Here is a 23,125-nt window from a genome sequence, read left to right on the forward strand (position 1 = left end):
CCGAGGGTAACAGCATTTTTAGATTCAAAATAACCAATAAAAGGTACGTAACAATATTTGTTTAGTTATCTATACTCACAGTGTTCGCAGATGTTGTAAGCTAGAGAATGTCTGGTTGCCTAGTTTGGTGATTTTATTGTCGGCTAAGATTCTAAAACCGTGAAAGATAAAGAAAAAGAAGAAGAAATTTTGATCAATAATCAAACTAACAATTTCTATGCCATTTGAAAAGAATAAAGTGGTTTTTTGATCTAATTTTCGATGCACACTTACAGTGTTTGCAGGTTTGGTACATTCAACAAGGCCGCTTTGTTTATGAACGTGACGCCGTTATCTGAAAGATCCCTGTAATAGGTGGAATTGAAAAAAAAAGTTTTAATATTTCGAAACAGTTCAAAGTTTGCACACTTTAAAACCTTATGCTTAACGCTTGAACGCATGTGATAAACGCTTTTTGAAACGGTTTATAAATATTTAAAACACGTTTTAAATGAGTCAGAAACTTCGCTCACAGAAGGATCGTTCGTGTGAGTCCTTCCAGAGCGGTCGGGTCTTGCAGGAGATGGTGGAGATTATTTCCAGGCAAAGAACTGCAAAGAGAAAAACAAATACAGGGCGAGTCAAAAAAAGCGAAACCCAAATGTCGTGACCATTGTTTTAGTGAAGTTCTGCATGTAGCCCTTTCAAAATCTAGGACACAAAAGCCCAATTCATAAGCTTTCATTTACTACAAGAATCATTCAAATCACTCATGTACTTTTCAAGTTACGGAATTTTAAACACAACCACCGTTTTAAAGTTCTGTCCACGGACACAAGAAAGTAAGTGTTCTTTAAGCAAAACGATAACAAACCACATAGCTGCGTGTGAATTGTTTTCGTTTTGCTGAAAGAACGCACACCTCTTTTGTGATCCGTGAACAGAACTTTAAAACGGTGGTTGTGTTTAAAATTCCGTAACTTGAAAAGTACACAAGTGATTTGAATGATTCTTGTACTAAAACAAAGTTAATAAATTGGGCTTCTATATCCTAGATTTTGAAAGTGCTACATGCAAAACTTCACTAAAACAATAGTCCCGACATTTGGGTTTCGCTTTTTTGACCGACCCTGTATTGGTTTCAACAATTCAAGACAGGTTTTTTAACAAACAAAATATCACGAGTGATCATCTGTGTTACTGTTTCTGACTTATTAGCTTATTTTGCAGTAAACATTACGATTATTGGATTTGTATCAAAATGTAGCTAAAAAATCCCAAAAGGTCCATATAAATGACGTCATCATATTAAGACGATCAGATTCAAAATTACAACCCCTCCAATGAGTGTGGATTTGTCTCTTTTTTTAGCGGTGTTTACTGTATGTTACATGGAAAAGAATATCACATTGGAACAATGAAATACAAATTGTGGCTACTGGACCCATCCATAAGCCACGCCCCCATCCATAAGCCACGCCCACTCCACTGCTCACATGGGCAACAACGCATGTCAGACATTAAATATGGCTCTGATTGGTCAAAAGCAGTAATAGGGTGGGGCTAAGAGGAGGCGTTGCTCACAAGTGTATGATCAGCCGCGTGTCTTTAGCATTGAGACTAAAGGACGACTCATTAAGGCCAATGTTAGTGCATGTCATGTCGAATTGGGAGCAGCCGCAACCAGACGAGGCACACTCCTGTACTGTACAAGGAGGAAACAAAATAATAAATAAAAACTACTGTGAAAGGCTTTGATATTCAGTTTGATCACACCATCATAAGGCAATCACAGGTCAGTCGCAAGCTAAGTCACAGGTCAACTCAAGTCAACCACAAGTCAAGCACAAGTCAATCACAAGTCAGCACTCAATTCAATCATACGACAATAACAAGTCGATCGCAAGTCAGTCACAAGTCATCATAAGTCAATCGCAAGTCCGTCACAAATCAATCGTAATTCAATCACAAGTCAATTACAAGTCATTCCCAAGTTTATCACAAGTCAATCACAACTCAAAAACCAGTCAATCACAAGTCAGTTCACACGTCAGTACAATCATAAGTCCAACACAAGTCATTCACAAATCATTACACATGTAGGTTTAACGAGCAGCGTTCTTTCTTACTGCATGTGTCCCCATGTCGTGGCGCTTCGTCGTCCCAAGACTCTAGGCAATCTACGTTTTTGTCGCAAACCATTGTCCCGTTAATGCAATGCGATCGGGCACATTTGAAGGCTCCTGCTGGGCACACAAAGTCACCTGCAAAAGAAATTGCAGTCCATGGTTTATGTTTGTCTTTGCCTAAAGTAGAAAGTAAGTGTCACAAGCCAGTACAGCCTTGTACGGTTGCTATAAGGCCGATTTGGCCACTTACGTAATACATATTTGAATGAAACAAGCTCAAATAACCGTTTCATAGACGTTTTGATGATCGCCGCGGCAAAATCTTTGAACATCAATTTCTCCCGTTTTGAAGACCGTATCTTCATGCCACTTTCGGAGTTTGTTCCCAACTATGTGCTATAAATCGTTTTAAAATGTTCAGTATTTTTCATTAAAATTGGAAAAATAGGCTTGGGTGCGTCCATTTTCAAATCTGTAACAAGTGGTGTTTGCTTTTTTATGTCAGTCTTTTCAAGCCTCGCAAATATTAATAAGGATCCTATATCCATATATGGTGTCCAGTAAAAAATTTGGACCCCTCCTTCACGCGTCATTCATTAAATTAATAAATGTCAACCTTTTTGGTTGAGATTTAGTACGGTCACCAAATCCCTTGGTTCAAGGCGGTGTGGGGACAAGTCCAAAAACCGTTTATGTCCGTCGAAGATGTGCAAATATTACTTACTGCAGTTCCGGAGATGCGACAGGTCCGCACAGCCCTGAACGTGGTCATGCTGGTCCCGGTAACAGCGCCGGGACGCTGGGATGCACTGTCCGCTTCGGCATTGGAACTCGTCCTCACGACACTGCCTTCTGGCTAATAAAATTTAAAAAAAAAAAAAAAAAAAAATCAGAATAAAGAAAGAGGTTTACTTAAGAAAGAGGTTTAAGTTCGAGTCCAGCCGGGGTCATGGTGCGTGTGCCCTTGAGCAAGGAACTTTGTCACTCACTGCTTCTCTCCACCCAGGAGTAAATGGGTACCTGTGAGGGCAGAGATGGTTATTGTGATTGAATAAGCTTGCTTGCGCCTAACAGGCAGCATCGATTTGAACTCTCCCCAGGGAGCTGAGATGGTAATTGGAATGTTTAATTGGCCCAATGATCAGGGGTAATAATAATACTGTAAGCGCTGTGATTTAGTTTACTAAAAAGAGCGTTCTTAAATGCTGATTATTATTATTATTATTAAGTTAGAAAGCACGACTTGTGCATTGTATAGTTAGTTCTAGCGAGCAAACCCGCTGAGACGAACGTTATACCAACATTTTGTATGAGTTTATAAAAGTATAAAGATGGTTATTATGATTTTTGTTTTAGGGAGAGGTCCAACGCCCAACACACAGGAGGACGCTGACTGTTTTGAGGCACAGTTTTCCAGAGCATCAAAAAAATTATCTCGGTCTTTTTTTCATGGACGCCGTGCTCTCCACTGAAGTGTCATCATCATTTGACAAGAGTTATTTCTTCATTAAGATATAGTTTAAAACTATGTAGTATAACAGCCGCATTAAAAAAAAAATCACTGTCATTTGTATAGAAAGAAAATCGGAGTAGAAAGAGTAAAAGACAAATCAAGAAAATGTTGATGATGTTGTAAACGTTGAAATAATAACAGGCGAAAAACGAGCGTCACTCCTGTGCTGCGCTATCGCTAAAGTTGTACGGCAGATAGGTGATGGGATTGTGCCTTTGATGATACAAGCATGGCATTTGGCACACATGTCATGAGAAAGATATTTGGCTATAGGACCATCGCAGATTTGTCTTTTTAAAAAATATAGGTAGAATAACAAGCAATGGCAGCCATTTTGAATTATTTTTAAATTGCTTGTTATTCTACCTATATTTTTCAAAAGGACAAATCTGCGATGGCCTAGCCAAATATCTTTCTTAAGGCATGCTCAGACTGTGTGCCAAATGCCATGCTTGTATCATCAAAGGCACAATTCCCCCAAATATTTCTCCTATCTGCATGCCCCACTAAAGCAAGAAAGTTGAGTTTTGTTGTTTTTGAGTATGAGAAAAGATAAGACTATTAACTTACTGCAGTGGGCTTCGTCGGATACGTCCCTTGTACTGTTTTTGTAGTAGAAGCAGTCTAGGTGGTAGTCACAAAACAGCCTCTGAGATATGCATTGACCGGCGGCACATTTCCGTAGACCCGGTGGACACTCGAACAATTCTGCAGAAACGAAACCAAAAAAAAGCCAGGAATATTGAGGAAAAAACCCAAATGGAGATAAAATAAAGATCACATTTTGAGCGGCATTAAGCACTATGCATGCGCTGCTAAGCACAATGTAGGCATATGCTGTCAAAATCCACTACATTTTTATTTTGCGCCGGACTGCACCGCAGGCTGAATCACGGGCTGTGACAGCCCGTGATTCAGCCCGCGGTAATCCCAGTGCGATCCAGCACCGCAATTCGGCCCAAAATGTTGTGGATGGTACCCCGAAGCACACAGTTAATATTCGTTCACGCGTGCGGAAAGCTGGGAGCCCTAGCTGCCGATTTCCTTCGACTACGTATACACACGGGACAAAATCAAATTTTTAAGTTTTTATTTTGTACCCCCAAAAAACACTTAGGCATGAAAGTAATGCCTATGGCGATTTAAGTGGTTTTTTTCTAAAGAAAAAAAGCGAAAAATCCGGGTCAAATTGAGAGAAAATAACCCCAATGTTTATAGCCCTTTTCATTTTCAATGGGCCGCTTTCGCTTTTTGCCGCCAGGCTCATTGATGCGCATGCCTGCATAATTATGAATGCATTAGTAAAAAGGTATGTTCCTTTTAAGAAGTAATGTTTATTTCAAGCAGTTTAGTATACCTTTACTTCAATCTTAAATTAAAGATTGTAAAAAATGTAATTCTTGAATTGTAGCAACATGTATTAAAGCTCACGCCAATGACCTTTGACACACGTCTAAGTTTTGCACCAAAATGACGTCGTGCGTCCTCACTATAGTTCAAGAATAAGGCCACTGAGGTTTTGGATTCACTTCTCACCACAGTTGTCCTCGTCTGATCCGTCGAAGCAGTCCACGTAGCCATCACACCAGAGCTCCTCTTTCACACAATAGCCCCCTCTACGGCACTGGTGCTGTCCCGGTGGACAAGGCATCACCGCTGTATGACGGAACAAGAAATAAACACTTTGGTATCAGAGAGACTGCGCAGTGTGATCAGCGTAATTTGTTTTTTATATATGGAAAATTGCCCCAAGCAAGGCTATAAAAGTCACTCTTTGCTACATCTGCGGTTTTCTCCAAAAGTTTCAGGTCTAGAGCCTTGCCGTTTCGTATGCTGGTTGGCCTATTCATCCGCTTTGCAACGGTACCAAGTTTGTCCAGAACCATCCACGTTAAGGTAGCAAAGGGCTATAAAGAAGGAAAAATATGATGAAAAAAAAATCATAATCAGGAAAGCTGGAGGTAGGAATTGATATTGCTCTTAAAAGAAGCCAGTCATAATGGAGGGAAGCGCGCACTAGGCAAGGAGTTCCAACGAGATACAGCTCTTTGTTCTTCATCTCGGCACAGCTAGAGTGTATGGGTGAGAGGAAGCAGAGAGCCTGGTTGCACGCTCAAACACCCTGACAGGAGGAACCAAGTCAAACAAACTGGTGGAACAATGTCCATAGAAATATCTGTCGAACAGACCGAGGGTGGCTATACCGTGGGAAAGGGGTTGTAATGATGAGCCCAACTCCTCACCAACCAATTGAACGATTCGCTTCTGCACCCGATCTAATAGAGATACATGAAAGGCAGAAGCTCCGGCCCATATTTGGGAACGTATTGTCTTGTATAAGTACAGAATAGCATCAGGATGTTAAAACTTAATTCTGAGCTTGATAAAGACAACCAACTCGCAAGGAAGCACTCTTAGCGATACCTGAGATATACATCTCCCATGCCATGGTTTATAGCTAATGCAGCTTAAAATGATAGTTGTGATTGACTCGTTTGCAAATCTCCCGTATTCTTCTTCTTCTTCTTCATTCATTCATTTTCAGGACGACTTGATGAGTTGGGCCCAACTGTCCCTGTCAAGCATAGTGTTGGAAAGAGATAGACCACTCAGACCAGTTTCTAGCTCGATGGATGTTTTCAGGGTCATGTTGGGACGACCTTTTCGTCGAGGGGCTTCAGGGGTGGGGGGGGGGGGTTAAGGAAGTATTAAGGAAGGCAAACATGCAAAAATCATCTTTCATAGTATGTAGGAAACCTTGCAGTAGAGACAACTATATTTGTATATACTCACTGCAGTTCTGCTCGTCAACACCAGTCAAGCAGTCGAACCTTTTGTCGCATTTTACATATTTGGAAGGTGGGCAGCGCGGGTCTCCCGCGCCACAGCTCACCGTGCCCGGCACATTGCAGCTCGCTACACTTTCGCCGTCCGGTAACGCTAAGGGTACAACAAAAGAGAGAACTGTGTCTTTAGGGAACAACTCACCCACTGCTACCTAAAACAAGTGCCATTATTTTGAGGGTTCTAATCCAAAGTGAATACTTAATGAGCAAGGAAACTGACCGGAGTGGGGTTTGGACCTGCAACCTCCAAAACAATGCAGCATGCTCTACCAACTGAGCTATCAAAACCCTGTGTTGATGGTCTCCAAAATTAAAAATGTTTTTGTTCAAGAGTTAATTGACAATCAGTAGTCGGTTTGGACCACAGTTTTGGTACAATTGAACCTAATATTGGTGGCTAAAAATTGGTACAGCGAAGAAATGCTACACCAAATAATAATGGTTGTGTAGGCACCTATCAGATTTAGAAAACACGGTGACGGTTCGCCGAATTATTAGGGTTTTTTTTTGCAACCAAGTATAGTCAATGACATAAGCGCAAGCGTGAAACATATCACGTGAACAACTTAATCTGTGTCACCTGATTCGGAATAAGTTCTTATAGCGTTATTCCACGTCGGTAGGCGTGGTCTCGCTGTGGGTTGAGCGTTAAAACGCTGATCTGAATGCTGGAGGTTCCAAGTTCAATTCCCGAAAGGAATTTTTAATATTTCCAATTTTGTTTCCCCGGCCCTTTTAGGGTTAAATAATGTTCCAGTCTTTCTTGTGCGTACTGGTGGACAACACATACTTTGACAGTCGTCCTCATCCCACCCGAAAATAGGACAGTCCCTGCGACCGTCGCAGATGAATTGCTTCTGGAGGCACACGGGCGGTTTGCCGTCAACTGGAGGGCAAAAGATGTGCGTGTCCGTGTCGCAATCGTCTTTATTATCTTTTGGGGGAAAAAATGGATTGTATTCAAAACACAAATCTGACACTAGCAATAATGTTTCAGTTTTGACTACTGATTAAAATCTCATTGGTATAGGTTTTCCCGGCCAATTTCCTTAAATGTTCATTCGCTTCTAAAAAACGGTCATTCATTTTCGTCTGAATTTGAGAATCGCTCCGAACACGCGTTTCATTTTCGCTATCAGAGCATTCGATTCCATTTCAGTTTAATCAAGTAAGTGATTGAGCAGCACCTTTCGTTTATGTCCATTCAGATTCGTTTACAAGACTTCTTTTTCGCTTTTAGAAGGCAATTTCAACATTTACCATTCTATATCACTGTTAGTTTAATGCCATCGGCACCAGATGCAATTAGTGGTTTTTTTTTAATAAACCGTCAATCAAATTAGCTGTACCCGAAATCAATTTTAAAAGGGTTGGCTTGCGTAAATGAATGTGCAGGTAACGTAAATTGGCCGTCTGTTTCTCAAAACCGAATGCGCGGACAGTGAAAACGATTGAACTTTCGTTGAATTGAAGTGGGATTAAAGACGTGCATTCAAATTCAGACGAAAATGAATGACCGATTTTCAGTAGTGAATGAACATTTCTGGAAACTGGCCGGAAAAACCTATACTTGAATGCCAGTGTGTAATCTGTGATTCTCACCCAGCTCAATAGCTTCCAATGGCATTCTATGGACTACCATTAAAATGGGTTCTTTGAGTAAAATATGCAGAACGTCTGATAACATGGATCAATTTTGCTTCTTTTTTTATTAATACAGATCACTTTCAGTTGGGAACAATGGCTATACACTAGGCAAGGCTGAGGTCAGCTAAACATAGCTCACATAAAAAAACTTATGGTAAAGCTCAACTGTCGGGCTCTTTACTAAATTCATTCTGTTTTAAGTCGTGATGAATTTCCTTATGCGAAAACAAAACTCCTTTTTTTCTGTTTTGTGCGTCTGCTACCCTTTAGAAAAAGATTCTAATTTTGAGCTGGTTTTGCAAGTAGACTGGCATCTGGTCCCTCCATTGTTACATCCGATTGACGGCGGGAACCAGTCCACCCTGCAAGAACTGAATTCTTTGTCAGGCAGCAAACAGAAAATCGAATTTTGAAGAATATTTAATATATTTTTATTCTTCCTATTTTTGGGGGGTTCATTTCATTCGGATAAAAACGTCACACCCAGTAGGCTGAATTAAGTTTTAGTCACAATAAGAGATATAAAAATATAGCATTTATCAAATAATGAGAACAGCTAAATGTTGAGAAGAATAACTAAATATTGAGAATAACTCATTAATATTCAGAATAAATTAATTTTACAACTTGTTTTTCGTTCCATGGAAACATTCGTTGCATAGGCCCAGTTAGAGAAAATACAATTTTAAACCGCACAGACAGTACATCTGCAACATTTTTTTTTTACCGCATCCTTCTTCGTCCTCGCAGTTGGAACAGTCGCACAACCGATCGCACTGCTTGGCCGGCGGCAGGCACTTGCCGTTCCCGCATCGGAACTCGTCGTCGGAGCAATCGCAGTTGATCTCGACTGCCTTGTTGAGCTGGCACTTTGCATCGCCGTTGCAGAACTGCTGGGCGCGGACTCGGGTGCCGTCGCCGCAATCGGCAAAGTTGCCTGAAATTATATGGTTTTTCCTTCAACACATTTAATATGGTATCCGTCCCTCGCATAAAAAAAATTGACAAAAACCAAGATTACCACAGACAGATTCTCAAGATTTCCCACGAAAGTCAGGATTATGTATAAGTCTAGCCAAAGACCTAACCTTGTTCTCAGGGACTACGTTCTTTTCAATAGCAGGTAGTGGGAGTGTACTGCTCCACACCATGGGAACAAGGTTGCCAAAGACTCACAAGTAACGCTCACAAAGTGATGCAATGTAATATTTTGCGCATGCGCAATCCATATCTTTGTGCGTGCCCAATACGCACACAATCCCAATTTTTGGCTAGAATTTCCCAAGGTCTTCTCCCAAACTTCCCAAGATCTTGGTAGAAAACCCAAGGATTGACTGCGCCGGTCTAATGGTAAGTTTGTCTGCTGCCACCAAGAGTGGAATTAAGGGTGTAAGACTAGAGCAATTTTAGGATTTGCGAAATTGGCCTTACTTCCGTCTATCGTTTCTGGCGCGGGTCCAACATCATGATTTTAGTTCCTGACTTGACTGATGGCGCTGGTACAATGTTCCACTTTTCTGCTATGGAGACTCAATGGCCCACAAAATGCTCTTATGCCAAAGAATTGGAGGTCATGCAAATCGTGATATGGCCGGTGTAGGCAGTTTTGTGCCTTTTTACTGGTATGCTGCCCTAATGAATTACCAGGGGAACAAGTAGACTCCATCTCGTCCGTGCCGTCCGTGCAGTCCTGTATGCCGTCACACAGGAAAAACGAATTGATGCACTGCTGGTTGATACATTGGAACTGGCCGTACCAACAATCGAGCCTCTCTGAAATCAAAAAGAATGTTTACCAAAAATAACAGGGGATTTTCGAGTACAGAAGGTCTAGTCCAGACAAGCTGGGCGTGGTTTTGCCTCAGTATTACAGCTAGTTCAAAGTTTTGAGACCAGGGATCATTTGCAGTACTCTGAAAAGAAGCTACCAATTTAATGACAGAACAATCCCTACCTGTCACACTGGGGTCATCGGGAGGTTAATATGAGGTCATCATGAGGTCATAACACATATTAACACTGATTAAGATGTCTTTATGAGGTTAAGGTCATGAAGTAGTGAAATGGCTAGGTCTTCTTTGATGTCATATATAAGGTTATCACAAGGTTGATTATGAGGTCATAATATGTCATAATGGGCTCCTCGGGAGGTCACTATGTTATCATCATGAGGTTATTATGAGGTTATTTTGATGTAAATGACGAGGTTTTTATGATGTTATCAGTCGTGATGAGGTCAAGAGATTGCTAGGTCCTTTTGGAGTCACATCATGAGGTTGATTATCTGAAGTCATTACGAGGTTATCAGGGGGTCATCATAAGGTCACTTTGTGGTCATTATTAGGTTTTTAAGAGGTTGTTTGAGATTAACTATGAGGTTTATGAGGTTGTTACTGTCTTGATGAGGTTAAGCAATTACCACGTCTTTAATTAGAAGTTACGTATGAAGATATTATGAGGTTATGCGATCTTTATAGGGTTATTACAAGATCATTATCATATTATCATGAGGTCATAATGAGGTTATTATGAGGTTATACTACCTACCGCAAAGAGCTTCATCAGACATATCCCCACAATCATCAACGAAGTCGCACCAGGCATAAGTGGGCATGCAGAAGTGGTTTTCGCACTTCTGAAACCCAGGAAGACACTGGAAGCTATCTGTACAGATGGAAAAGAGACAAAGCTTTTCTCAAAGGCCTTCAAGAATAATGTTGTCTTGCTCAATATCTTTGCAAAATTCTGAGACGTCAAGCCCGACTTGTACTCAAGTACATCACGAGTCCTTCACCAATTGTAGGCCATTTCAGAAGTCCAGCCACAAATTACAGGAATGCACGCTAAGAAATGGGATACTATTGTGACATACAGTTCGTTTTAATAGTTTGTGAGGACATGTGAGGACTTGTGATGGAATTGTGAGGACTAGAGATGGACTTTTGGTTGACTTGTGAGGACGTGTAAGGACTTGTGAGGACGTGTAAGGACTTCTGATGGACTCGTGGTGGAATTGCGAGGACTTGCGAGGACTTAAGATGGAATTGTGGGTGACTTGTGAGGACTTGTGATAGAATTATGACGACTAGAGATAGACTTTTGGTTAACATGTGAGGACGTGTAAGGACTTGTGAGGTAAGGTTGAGTCCTGAATATTGTACCATCCGAGTATGAGGTCCTTATCTGTATTTTAAAGTAGGTGCATACGAATAGTCTTGCAAGTATCCAATAGATGGACCATTTACGTCCTACAGCACCATTGTTCGATGGTTACGTTGTCCATCTCGTGTGTGATGGCAACGTGGGCCCACGGTGGGCGTGAACCCTGATGGGTAATATGGTGTTTGTGTTCTTGGGCAAGACACAATACCATTATTGCCTCTCTCAGCCCGGGACTAGGTAGCCGTTCGAGACCGATTGCGCTGATCTCGAACTGCCTGATAACACTTGGATAATCATGGGTTACGATTGTGAAGCGCTTTGAGACTTTAGCATAAAGGGCTTTATAATCACCACGTTTTGTCAATATTCTCAGTAACAAAAAAATGTGTCAAATGCAGGTAAATGTGTAAATTGCTTACCACAATGATCTTCATCTGCACAGTCGTCCTGGCAGTCGCAATGCCGGTCGCACCTCTTCTCTAGCGGTATGCAGGAATTCAGGCACCTAAACTCGCCCGAGGGGCACCCTATTTGTAAAGAGAACAAAAAAAAGCTTGAAAAGTATTATCTCAGATCTCCCAAGCAATACGAATCCTTTGCAAGCTTCTGACAAGAGAGCCTGCTTAGCAAATTTAAGCAAAAATCAGCTGATCACCAGTCGCGAGCAATATACATTGTACAGCTTTTTTTAGCTGGTAACAGTTTCTTGCTAAGCAATATTTTTCTATGCTTAGCAGTTTTCCTGTGGTAAGCGGTTCCATAATATTTGCCCTGCTTCTCAGCTGATTCTGGCTAAGCAAGAACATTGGCTCATCATCCTGCCTACTCAACCAAACTTAAAGTGGCAAACAGAAAAAAATATTGAACTATCAGCTAAAAGCTTTCAACAAGCAATATACAATGAGAGATTTATCAGACGCTTTAATTGGTGGCAACAAACACACCGGGCCACTTATTTGATTACGTCATGTTTAATCTAATGTGCGCATGCTTAAAATGACGTAAACAATAGAAAAGGACTGGTGTGTTTGCTGCCACCAAGCGCCTCAAAAGTCTTCCGTTCACTTTTTTGGTAACTTTTTTTGTTAGCAAACATTTTCTTCTCACCGCATAGCATGACGGTCTCGTCTGCCATGGACTCGCAGTCGTACGCCGAGTTGCACGCCAGCGACGCATCGATGCAGACGCCGGGCTCGCACTCGAAGTCAGCCTCGTTCTCGCAGGACGTCGTCTCGTCTTTGTTGCGCAGCCTCGCGTCCGATGCCAGGAAGAGGGCTGCGGGAAGGAGGTTGATGAATCATTATTAGAATAAGTTGTAATGCTTATATAGCGCTTTCCATTGTAGCAATAATCTCAAAGCACTTTACATTTATTCCTCTGTTCATCAGGCCACGAGACCACACGGCAGCCGATATCAGTGCACATTCGGTCCTCTACCCTCACAGGTACCCATTCATAACAAGCAATTTTCAAAATTTTCAAAATGGCTGGCATTGCTTGTTATTCTACATATATTTTTTTTATCAAAGGACAAATCCGCGATGGCCCTATAGCCAAATATCTTTCTCCTGACATACTCTAAGACTAGTCAAAAGCCATACAACACTTTATGCCATCTAGCCAGGGATCACACCCAACGTCATGATGCCAGCACATTATTAATCAATACTGCAAACCTGGGAAATAGCAAACGGGGATCACTCGGAGAGGATACGGTCGTTTAAATATACATTACCAAATAAACCACAAGAATTATTAGATCTCCACCAGAATTACATTAAACAAAAACCAGATTAGTTCGCTTAGCTAAAAGTAAATATAAAATGTCCATAATTGCAATTGTATACAGGGTGAGTAAAAAAAAACCCGAAACCCAAATGTCGGGACCATTGTTTTAGTGAAGTTCTGCATGTAAAATCTAGGATACGAAAGCCCAATTCATAAGCTTTCTTTTAGTTTAAGAATCATTCAAATCACTAATGTACTTTTCATGTTACGGAATTTTAAAGACAACTACCGTTTTAAAGTTCCGTCCACGGATCACAGAAAGGTAAGTGTTCTTTCAGCAAAACGAAAACAAATCACATGGGATTGTGCAAAAATTGTTTTCGTTTTGCTGAAAGAACGCACACTTCTTTTGTGATCTGTGGACAGAACTTTAAAAGGGTGGTTGTGTTTAAAATTCCGTAACTTGAAAAGTACATGAGCGATTTAAACGATGCTTGTACTAAAAGAAAGCTTATGAATTGGGCTTTCATGTCGTAGATTTTGAAAGTGCTACATGCAAAACGTCACTTAAACAATGGTCCCGACATTTGTTTTTTTTTTTTTTTTAATCACCCTGTATTTATAAACCAAACGACACTAACTGGACGACTAACCTATATTTTTACAGACAAAATAGGACATCTTCATTTTTGTTGCAAGCTAAACATGATCATCCGATCTCCTTCAAAATACAATTTGTAAACCTGTCCACTGTTACCAGATAAGCATGAGGTAGGATTACAAAAAACACACAAAACTGTTCGCGATTAGGTCTTTTTTTTCACGCGTTATATGATATTCTTTCCTTGACTATTTCCCAAGGCTAAACCTGCTGCTCGTTTTTATTGGGCTGTCGAGAATCATTTGTTATTGCGCATCTCAACCTCGTTTATGGGAGGCGAACTGTCTGCCTAGAAACGCTAAAGGGAAATAGTCGGTCAAACAATTTCATCAAAAAGGCGCCAAAAAGTGGGGCAGATGATTTTTTGCAGATTGTATATCGGATGTGCCGCAAATTTTATTTTGAAAATTCGCTTTCGTTTTCATTATTATTTTTACTGTCATATTATGTGTTTTGAATATGTGGAACAAGTCAACCTTTTTTGTTTTTGAAATACTGATGGCGATTTTTGTCTGTTTTCCTTTGCAAATTTTCGTTCATTCATGGAGGTGGGAAACGTCCATGTTTCATTGTATTTAACGGATATTCATCAGTTCGTAGAACGGTAAACGATCAGTGGACAACTGAATTTATGATTTTTTTTTTATTAAAATAAACACTGAGCTTGGGAATAGGTAACATTTACACAGTTACTAGTCAGTTACACGTACTTTATGCCTATGTCATTTTTATGAAATGGTGCAAGCTACATATTGTTTTATTTTTTCTATAATCTGGTTACTATAATCTTGACTCACACTGTACAGGGTGAGTAAAAAAACCCGAAACCCAAATGTCGGGGCCATTGTTTTAGTGAGGTTCTGCATATAGCACTTTCAAAATCTAAGATATGAAAGCTCAATTCATAAGCTTTCTTTTAGTATGAGAATCATTCAAATCACTTATGTACTTTTCAAGTTACAAAGTTTTTAACACAACCGCCATTTTAAAGTTCTGTCCACGGATCACAAAAAGTTCAGTGTTCTTTCAGCAAAAAGAAAGCAAATCACATAAGGATGTGTGTGAATTGTGTTCGTTTTGCTGCAAGAACGCACACCTTTTTTGTGATCCGTGGACAGAACTTCAAAACGCTGGTTGTGTTTAAAACTCCGTAGCTTGAGTGATGAGTGATTTGAATGATTCTTGTACTAAAAGAAAGCTTATGAATTGGGCTTTCAGATCCTAGATTTTGAAAGTGCTACATGCGGAACTTCACTAAAACAATGGTCCCGACATTTGGGTTTCGTTTTTTTTTTTTACTCACCCTGTACTACTGATCTGCTTTTGCAGATAAATAAAATTCTTCCAAATGCTGCTTTAAGGAGACAATTTGTAACAAATCATTTGACGTTAGGGAGAGACTTAACATGAGAAGGACATTTAAATCGTCTAACTTAATGTTTTAAGTACCATTTCTAGAAGGAATTAAACTGTCGAAAGTTGCTGAAAACAATTCTACTAAAAACAAAACTTGAGAAAAATGTTTTAGAAACGGGATACTTCGAGGATTGTTGTTTTCACACAAGTCTATTGAATGTCTCCCTATAATAAGGTACCATTTTCGGTAATAATAAGTATGGTTAAACAATTAATTATTAATGCATCCACAATTGATGCTCCACAGAATAACAGATGACTCACTCTATTACTACAGGTCACCATTTTGACACCGTTTTTTCTTCTTCTTTTTTTGGCGAAGCATCGATGTAACAAGCTCGCTTCAAATCCTCCGGCGGCACTGAAAATCTCGCCATTTCTCGTTACAGTTTCGATTATTATCCGGACACAAAAGGGAGAAGAAATCCAGACCAAGTTTTGCCCGGGGCTTCGTCCGATAAACACCCGCTTTTCCCCCTGCTGATCCGAAGCTGCGGGCTCCGCTGATCTAATCATCTTCCCTTTGTCCGAGGCAGCACGCTCCAGAAAGTCTCACCGGGGGGAAACGGGTCCACCTCGTGGGCGTTTTGCTCACTTTGGACGGTATAGGACGCAAGACAAATCACGCTGCTCGCACCTTCCCCCGGGACAACGATGCCTTCTTCCCGGGAAGAGACAGCACGGTAACTCGGCACGAACTTGACAGGAAATGCCTCAGATCATGACATACGAGAGGCTTCAAAGTGTTTTTTTCATACCTCGAATTTGACTGCTAGGGTAACGAATTGACACAATTCTATCCCCCAAAAGTCAACTTTTCTTCTGGGCAAATTCAATTATTATAATCATCTTTAGTTGATATCCTTCATCTTTCAAAATAACTAAGCCCCAATTTGTGTGCTACTGGGTAATACTGTACGACTGCACTGCCCGGTTCTCTTCACCACTCTACAACTATAGTCACAAAAGTCAGTCAGTCAGTCGTTCAGTCAGTGAATCGGATATTTTAAAAGGCGACATTAGGCTGACCCTCTGCATGTAACCAGCAAAAACAAACAAGAATTGAAAAGTGTGTGATGTGCTTGAAATACATGAAACAGTCGTTCAGTCAGTGAATCGGATAGGTACAAAGACGACACTAGGTTAACCCTCTGCAACCACCAAAAACGAACCAGATTTGAAATGTGTGTGATGTGCTTGAAATACATGAAACAGTCGTGTACGTGTATCTTGAACAAAATTACATCACGGCGTTTGTGGGTTAACTCTAATACCCGGATGTCCGTAGTGACTTCAATTTTTTTCCAATTATGGTATTTCATCCAGGGATTTCGGAATGAAATTACTATTATCGGATTATGAATTAAACCGTGACTAGTGAAATACGAACAGATTTTTGATGGTTTTCCAATGTGAGGCGTGCATTCACCACTCTTCCCCACTGCACTGCAGACTTCAACGGCCGTTTTCAAAAAAAAAAAATCCCAAACGACATCCGCATATGGCTGGGTGTAAGCTATGGCGTTTTGGACTTTACTTCTCTAAAAACATGAGAAGAAAATATAAAAGGAGAAAAAAAGCAATGAATTCAAACGTAATGAAATTCGGACTTATTTCCCTTTTAAAAAATCCTCCGAAGCCTCAAGAGTATAATTAATATGCTCCATGAAGATGAAATACTCATGTGAAGTAGTTTTTGAGAAATTAAAGGATATCTGCTTGCACAACATTTTTGGGGCACCCTGTAGATATCAAGGAACAACTACTATACGTGTAGTAATTTGATAGGTTCATATCAATGCACTATCATTCGGAACATGATGTACAACCTTGCTGAGGAGACCTTACTTGAGCCAAACGCAACTTTCTCAGATAGCAACAGACAATCTGTCTTTCGTCAAACGCTGCAATTTTAACGCTAAACGATCTCCCAAAAGTCTAATTCCGCCCGAACACAAACCTTCGAATTTGAAATGTAGCACGTTCACTCAGTCCATTATTCCGCGCATTGCCCAGGGGAGCCACGTTTATATCCAACCGGGAGATGGTTTTGCCACTCGCCATCACGGTAATTTGGTGAAACATTTCGTATTAGGAGGTCACCCCCTCTCGTGGGTGCAGGGGTGTCTGTTTTTTGAGAACGGGATGGGTCGTTAGTGAAAATTGTTCGGTTTTTATTGCAGAGATTATCTGTGTTTTTGAATTGCCCACCGAGGACTTTTTATCAATGCTGATCAAACATTAATTTGCAAGTGTCACGACTCGCGCCGTCTGTCAGAAAGAGAGCCATTAATTTTAACCTATGAGATTTCGTTTGATGCATGTTAGACAAAATCGAACGCTTAATCTCAGCTGCCATTCAGCTACAACTTCCGTTCTTAAAGTTACAGACCAGTAACTGCCATAGACTCCAATGATAAATGCCCCCACTTCAGAAATTCGGGAAAAATACTCAGAACTCTCCAAAGTGTTCGAGACACACATCAAATTAAAGCTTATTACATCAACTTTCATTTTCTTTTCAATTTTTGTTCTTTTCAATTACTTTTAGGAGAAATTTCCATCCGAAGATGACAACCCCTGAAAAAAGTCCTGAAGCCAATCGCCATTTTGATAAACGGTGCCTAGACTCTACTGTAAAATAGAGCACTTTTAATAGGGCCCCAATTTCATCAAAATTTCACTGAAACTCAAGCTCACATTCCTGTGCACGGCTTCCACCCATACTTTTTACGCCAATTACAATAGGTCAGAGGTGATTGCCATATCTCTTCACTTCCCCAATGCTCTCAGAACCCTCTAATATAGAATTTTTTTTTTTTGAGGGTATAACTTTTTTTCATGAGCTCGGCGGATGGGTTTAGGCATATTTACAGGTGTGCACCCAAAATAGCCAGAATCGTGTGGTCTGGGAAACACAACAGATATTGCTTTTAACGGTCCTTTAAGATGCAATATTCTCCTCTTCACCGTTGAGGACCAACATACTTTTTGCACATGCAGATGGTTTAACTTTTTCAATCAGTTATCAAATAGACAAACTGGTCTCATGACAAAACTCTCCCAGAACTTTGTTTATTCCACTTTGTTTTGTGTAAGTACGCCCTCAGGATGATACGATTCGGAGCCACCTCTGACCGTAGGCGGCAATTTTATCACGATTAACCAACACAAGCCGGCGAGTCTCAAAGATAAGACCACTCCATGCACTCACAGTTGTAAATAAACAACAAAGTGCCTGTCAAACGGGGCGATAGTCGAATTGAAGAAGAACTCTGTAGACGTGTGCCCCAAAAAATCAAAGTTTTCTTCACAATATGCTTGCATCCGTTACCAAATTCTTTTCAAAATGACTTTTTTGTATCATTAGATTGAAGTCATTTGACGTGATTTATTCTTAACTGGAAGCCTGCGTTATCAATGGATCTGATCTGATTGGTCAATAGAAGCGCGCGTATATGCGCTCGTTCCACCAATCACTGGCAAGAAGAAGCAAGGCTAGGCATGTTGTTTTAATTGAAACCACGACCTCGTCTCCGGGTTCGGCTTCCACCTCTGGCTTCATAACCATTTTAAAATCCTTTAATGTCTTCGCCACCCCTGTCACGATCGAGCAGAATTGAAGTCGCCGCACCTCCCCACAGAAATCACTTCCTTAAATATCGCACGTCCAAACCATTTTCCAGTAACTTAAGGACACTTAACTCCCAGGGGGTGCCACCTTGTCGATACCACCGGGTCCAATTTCCTTTACCTGGTACTCGGATCGTTGTTGCATTTCCCATACGACAGGGCGACCCCTCCCCGCGGGGGGTCTCTGCTTACCTCCCATTGGTCCAATTAATAGCATTTATCACGTGACTTGAAAAAATTGAGGTTTGAAAGGTTATTGGCCGGTGTGTAAGGTCTCACGATGTATAGCTTGGAATTCTTAAGTCTTTTTCTCCGATTCCAAAGATGTCATCTTACTTTACAATTATACTCAGTGAATGTGTACTTAAAGTGGATGTTGTGGCTTCATGATTAAGGGCATTGGATTCGTGGTCTGCGGGTAAAGCTGCAGGTTGTGGGTTCGAGTCCAGCCGGGATGCGGTGCGTGTGCCCTTGGGCAAGGTACTTTGTCACGCATTGCTTCTCCCCACCCAGGAGTAAATGGGTTCCTGCGACGGTACGGGGCATAATGCGCTGATACTGAGCTGCTGCAGAAGTGGTCTCGTGGCCTGATGAACGGGGGTAATCATTGTAAAACGTTTGACACCTTTGGTATAAGGCGCTATATAAGCACAACATTATTATTATTATTATTAGCAATAATAATAATTATCTTGTTAGCAATTCTTTCTGACCAAAAAAAAGCGCCAATCAATAAGAAAGAATGCAGGCGCAGATAGTGTGACATACCACGTGTGGTGGCGCTTCAGCCCATGCCGCGGGCGTATTAGCGATAAGAAAATCCTTAGTTACTCCCAAAAAACAAACAACTCTTGACCGATTCAGCCTCAAAATGCAGCGTCTAATTAGGGCACAACACTCGAAATTCAGAGAAAAACAGTAGTATGTAGTTGTCAAAATGGTCATAGGACATAGGCTTATAATGTTTGAGAACTTACTGGAAATGTAGTTGCTACTAAAAAAAAAACACACTCGCCGACTTCTATATCTTTGAACTGAAGTCGGAAATCCATACACATGTATTTGATTTTGGACCCAACAATGCTCGGTGAAGTCGATTGTTTTTTAGGTCTAATCCGAACCCCCTCCCCCTTTTTTTTAGAATATAGGCCGGCAGGATTACATACACTTGAAGGCAGTATGTAATCATTCTACCGGGGCATTCTATAATTTGGGGTCCATATTCCGTCCTGTTTCTGTTACATCTGACAACTACGATTTCATAATTCTAGATTCGTGCAGTACATAATGTATTCTTCCTCCAAGAGTGATTATGTGAAGGACACGACATACCTCAAGATAATTACATGTAGATATACAGGGTGTCCTCAAAAAAGTTGTGCAAGCAGATATCCTTTAATTTCTCAACAACTACTTAAAGAGGTTGTGGAATGCTCGAAGACATTTTTCGGGTATATGTAGCCTAAGGTGTGCAATTTGTGTAAAAGTCGTCGTTGGGGGCAGCAAACAAACCATAGTAAATCGTGACGTAATAAGCAGGACTCCCGACGTAGCGTATAAACGAGTCCTGTTTATTACGTCACGATTTACTATGTTTTTTTTGCTGCCCCCAACGACGACTTTTACACAAATTGCACGTTCGGGTCGAAACAGGACCTGAAAATCAGCTCTCAAAAGTACCTTTTGTACTCATTTCATGACAGACACAAAAGTGGTTTTTATTTCATCACACCTTAGGCTACATATACCCGAAAAATGACGGAAATGTCTTCGAGCATTCCACAACCTCTTTAACATGATTGAGTATTTCATCTCGATGGAGCATATTTATTATACTCTTGTATATATATACAATCAGTGAAAATGCCATGGAAATCCGCTCATGCAAAACAGAGATCTAACAGATTATAAACGGCTATGGGTTTTTCATCCATTCCCGTGGGAAGGGATTTACACAGCTAACTTAATTTACATCACAGTGAAAAGGCCCATGACAATCTGATGCACCGATATCACTTACTGTGTAAATCACATTGGAATGGGTGAAACACGAATAGCTTTTTACAATCAGTTAGATCTCTGGTTTTCATGAACGGATTTCCACGGCATTTTCATTGATTATACACAAGAGTATAATTAATATGTTCCATGAAGATGAAATACTCATGTTAAGTAGTTTTTTAGAAATTTAAGGATATCTGCTAACAGAGCTTTTTGGGGGACACCCGGTAGTTTGAAGTCATTTAAAATGACACTTGAATGGCAAATTACAAAGTTCAGAAATAAATCTCCTGCAAGTCCCAACAGCACAAGATGTCAAATTTGATGAAAACACCACAAAATAATATTGCTTAATTCCTAAACTCTAAAATACATATCCCCGAAATGTGACAAATCAAGACACGAATCATCAAATTTAATACACACAACAAGAAACGGTGAAAGTACACCTTTAAAATATAAATATGGTTATTGCATCCATGCATACATGAACATTAGAGGGGCACTGCGTCCCGAAATCCCCGAAAATGTCATGCTTTGGATTGTTAACTTATCCTATTTCAAACATCTGGTTGAAAGGGTACCAACTAAAATGTCTTTACCGTTCCCGAGAAAAGACGGAAAAACCGGTAGTTTGCATCGGACACGACGGAGTACGCAAACGTTTTTCCTGTCGTTTTCATTCAATGTATACGATACACGTTGTGTGTCACATAAATATTCCACACACCAATGCACAGATGTGGTTTCTTACACGTCCGCAAAAGGCGGACACTTCACGGGTGAAATCACAACTAGCACGAACAGCCCGATTTTTTTGGGTCGCAAAAAGTGGACACCTAAAGCCGTTCTCGCACGAAATAACACAAAAACGCCCAGTTTTTGAAGGATGGTTGCGGGGATGTTTATATCTTACTTTTGAATGTTCTTTCCAATTAACATCATTTCGTTCAAAACGCGTCTTGAAGCCCAGTTGGGCGCATTGTCCCTTTAAGTTGAACTATATTTGACGGAAATTACAATCCACCTGACCCTGTTGCTTGATTTAGTTCATTTGAGAAAATTAAAATCCCAAAACAGAATGATCGATGGATTAAAATAAAATAAAAACCCAAAGTGCATTCCCTTCGATATCTTTATATGGTCTTTAATCGTGGATGACTGATTGATATACCTAATATAACAAGAGACAATGGGTTATTACCTTTGAAGAGAGACGTACCCCATTTAACACGTGGATTATCTCTTATTAATTAACCTATGGTCCATTCAATGTGTTATTTGTACAGCAAACAGTGGCCAATAATAACGGCCCAGAATATAGTGAACCGTTCTTATTAATGCAAACATATTGACTGCATAGCTAGTTTATAAGGAAAGATTTGATAGGCACACCGTCTAACGGTTCGGTACATCGCAATGTCACTTAGTTTTCATACATCGGCAGCTTTTTCAAATCCATTTTAAACAAGTGTTTTCTATCGGAAAATCGTATACAATCTAATTTCTCCCTGGGCACCTCAAAATCTCCATATCGTACTCGTCTGTAGACGGCGCCTAACAAGGCGAAAAGGGTCCCAAATGGACCAATTAACACACGAGACAAGACTAGTCAATAGCGACATTTCTTACAGAGCCTTGAAAAGACACGATTAGAATCGGAGACGATTGAAGAGAATGAAAGCATATAGAACTTTATTTTGTCACACTTGTTTTGCTTTTTACAATTCAAGCGGACCTTTCATATAAAAAAAATATGTCATTATCACCTGTGCAGACCAGTGCAGACTGTGTCTTGCACTCAGGTGCAGACACAATGCTTCCTATGAAGAACTGAGCTGATCGATTTTTCATTCGTCCGAGGGATTGACATTACCGGAATCGATAAGCGAGAAATGGGTTGGCAGGTTTTTCCTGCAGTGATCAAATTCGGTGGCTGTGTAATAGAGGGGGAGTTTAGAGGTGCTAGACAGGTGGCAGACGTTAAAGGGGATGTTATAGAGGCATGTGGAAAAGGCGAGGCTAAAATGACTGGTTGTAGAAGGTGTGTTCGTGGAAGAAAAGGTGTCGAAATAGTCGAAACAGGTGTAGTACAACAAACGAAGTATGGGAAGCCTTGTGTGGGAGGGGAGGGCGGGATGAAGGGGGGAAGGCACGCCCTCTCTCACGACCTTTGCCCCACCTGAACTGGAGAAGAAAGTCTTTTCATTGTCTGGAACCCTAGCCTAACCCATGATGAGTATCACATCTACAATATGAGAGCGTAAGTGCCCTCTGCATTGTAACCAAGTTTAAAGGGACACTGCATCCTGAAATGCGCCCAATTCCAATACAAACCGCGTTTTAACGAAATGGTATTCAGTGGTCAGGAACGTGCATTTAATAGTAGGATATAAACGTCAACACAACT

General features: G+C 40.6%; 1 protein-coding gene across 2 annotated transcripts in view; it reads right to left on the minus strand.

The window, feature by feature from the left end:
* The window catches only part of LOC119724618 (G-protein coupled receptor GRL101-like), a 64,005-nt gene that overhangs the window by 12,389 nt on the left and 28,491 nt on the right, over positions 1-23,125 (minus strand). For both annotated transcript variants that reach the window (XM_038195747.1, XM_038195748.1), the window contains exons 3-17: positions 12,384-12,551; positions 11,696-11,803; positions 10,662-10,778; positions 9,759-9,887; positions 8,842-9,051; positions 7,258-7,401; positions 6,415-6,561; positions 5,158-5,277; positions 4,192-4,329; positions 2,833-2,964; positions 2,109-2,243; positions 1,564-1,684; positions 513-590; positions 274-345; positions 80-151 (exon numbers count right to left, since the gene is read on the minus strand). In XM_038195747.1, coding sequence (XP_038051675.1) covers positions 80-151; positions 274-345; positions 513-590; positions 1,564-1,684; positions 2,109-2,243; positions 2,833-2,964; positions 4,192-4,329; positions 5,158-5,277; positions 6,415-6,561; positions 7,258-7,401; positions 8,842-9,051; positions 9,759-9,887; positions 10,662-10,778; positions 11,696-11,803; positions 12,384-12,551 — 1,891 coding nt within the window. The remainder of the gene's footprint in view (positions 1-79; positions 152-273; positions 346-512; positions 591-1,563; positions 1,685-2,108; positions 2,244-2,832; positions 2,965-4,191; positions 4,330-5,157; positions 5,278-6,414; positions 6,562-7,257; positions 7,402-8,841; positions 9,052-9,758; positions 9,888-10,661; positions 10,779-11,695; positions 11,804-12,383; positions 12,552-23,125) is intronic.

The sequence above is a fragment of the Patiria miniata genome, unplaced genomic scaffold (genome assembly GCF_015706575.1).
Source record: "Patiria miniata isolate m_02_andy unplaced genomic scaffold, ASM1570657v1 HiC_scaffold_18, whole genome shotgun sequence".
NCBI lineage: Eukaryota > Metazoa > Echinodermata > Asteroidea > Valvatida > Asterinidae > Patiria > Patiria miniata.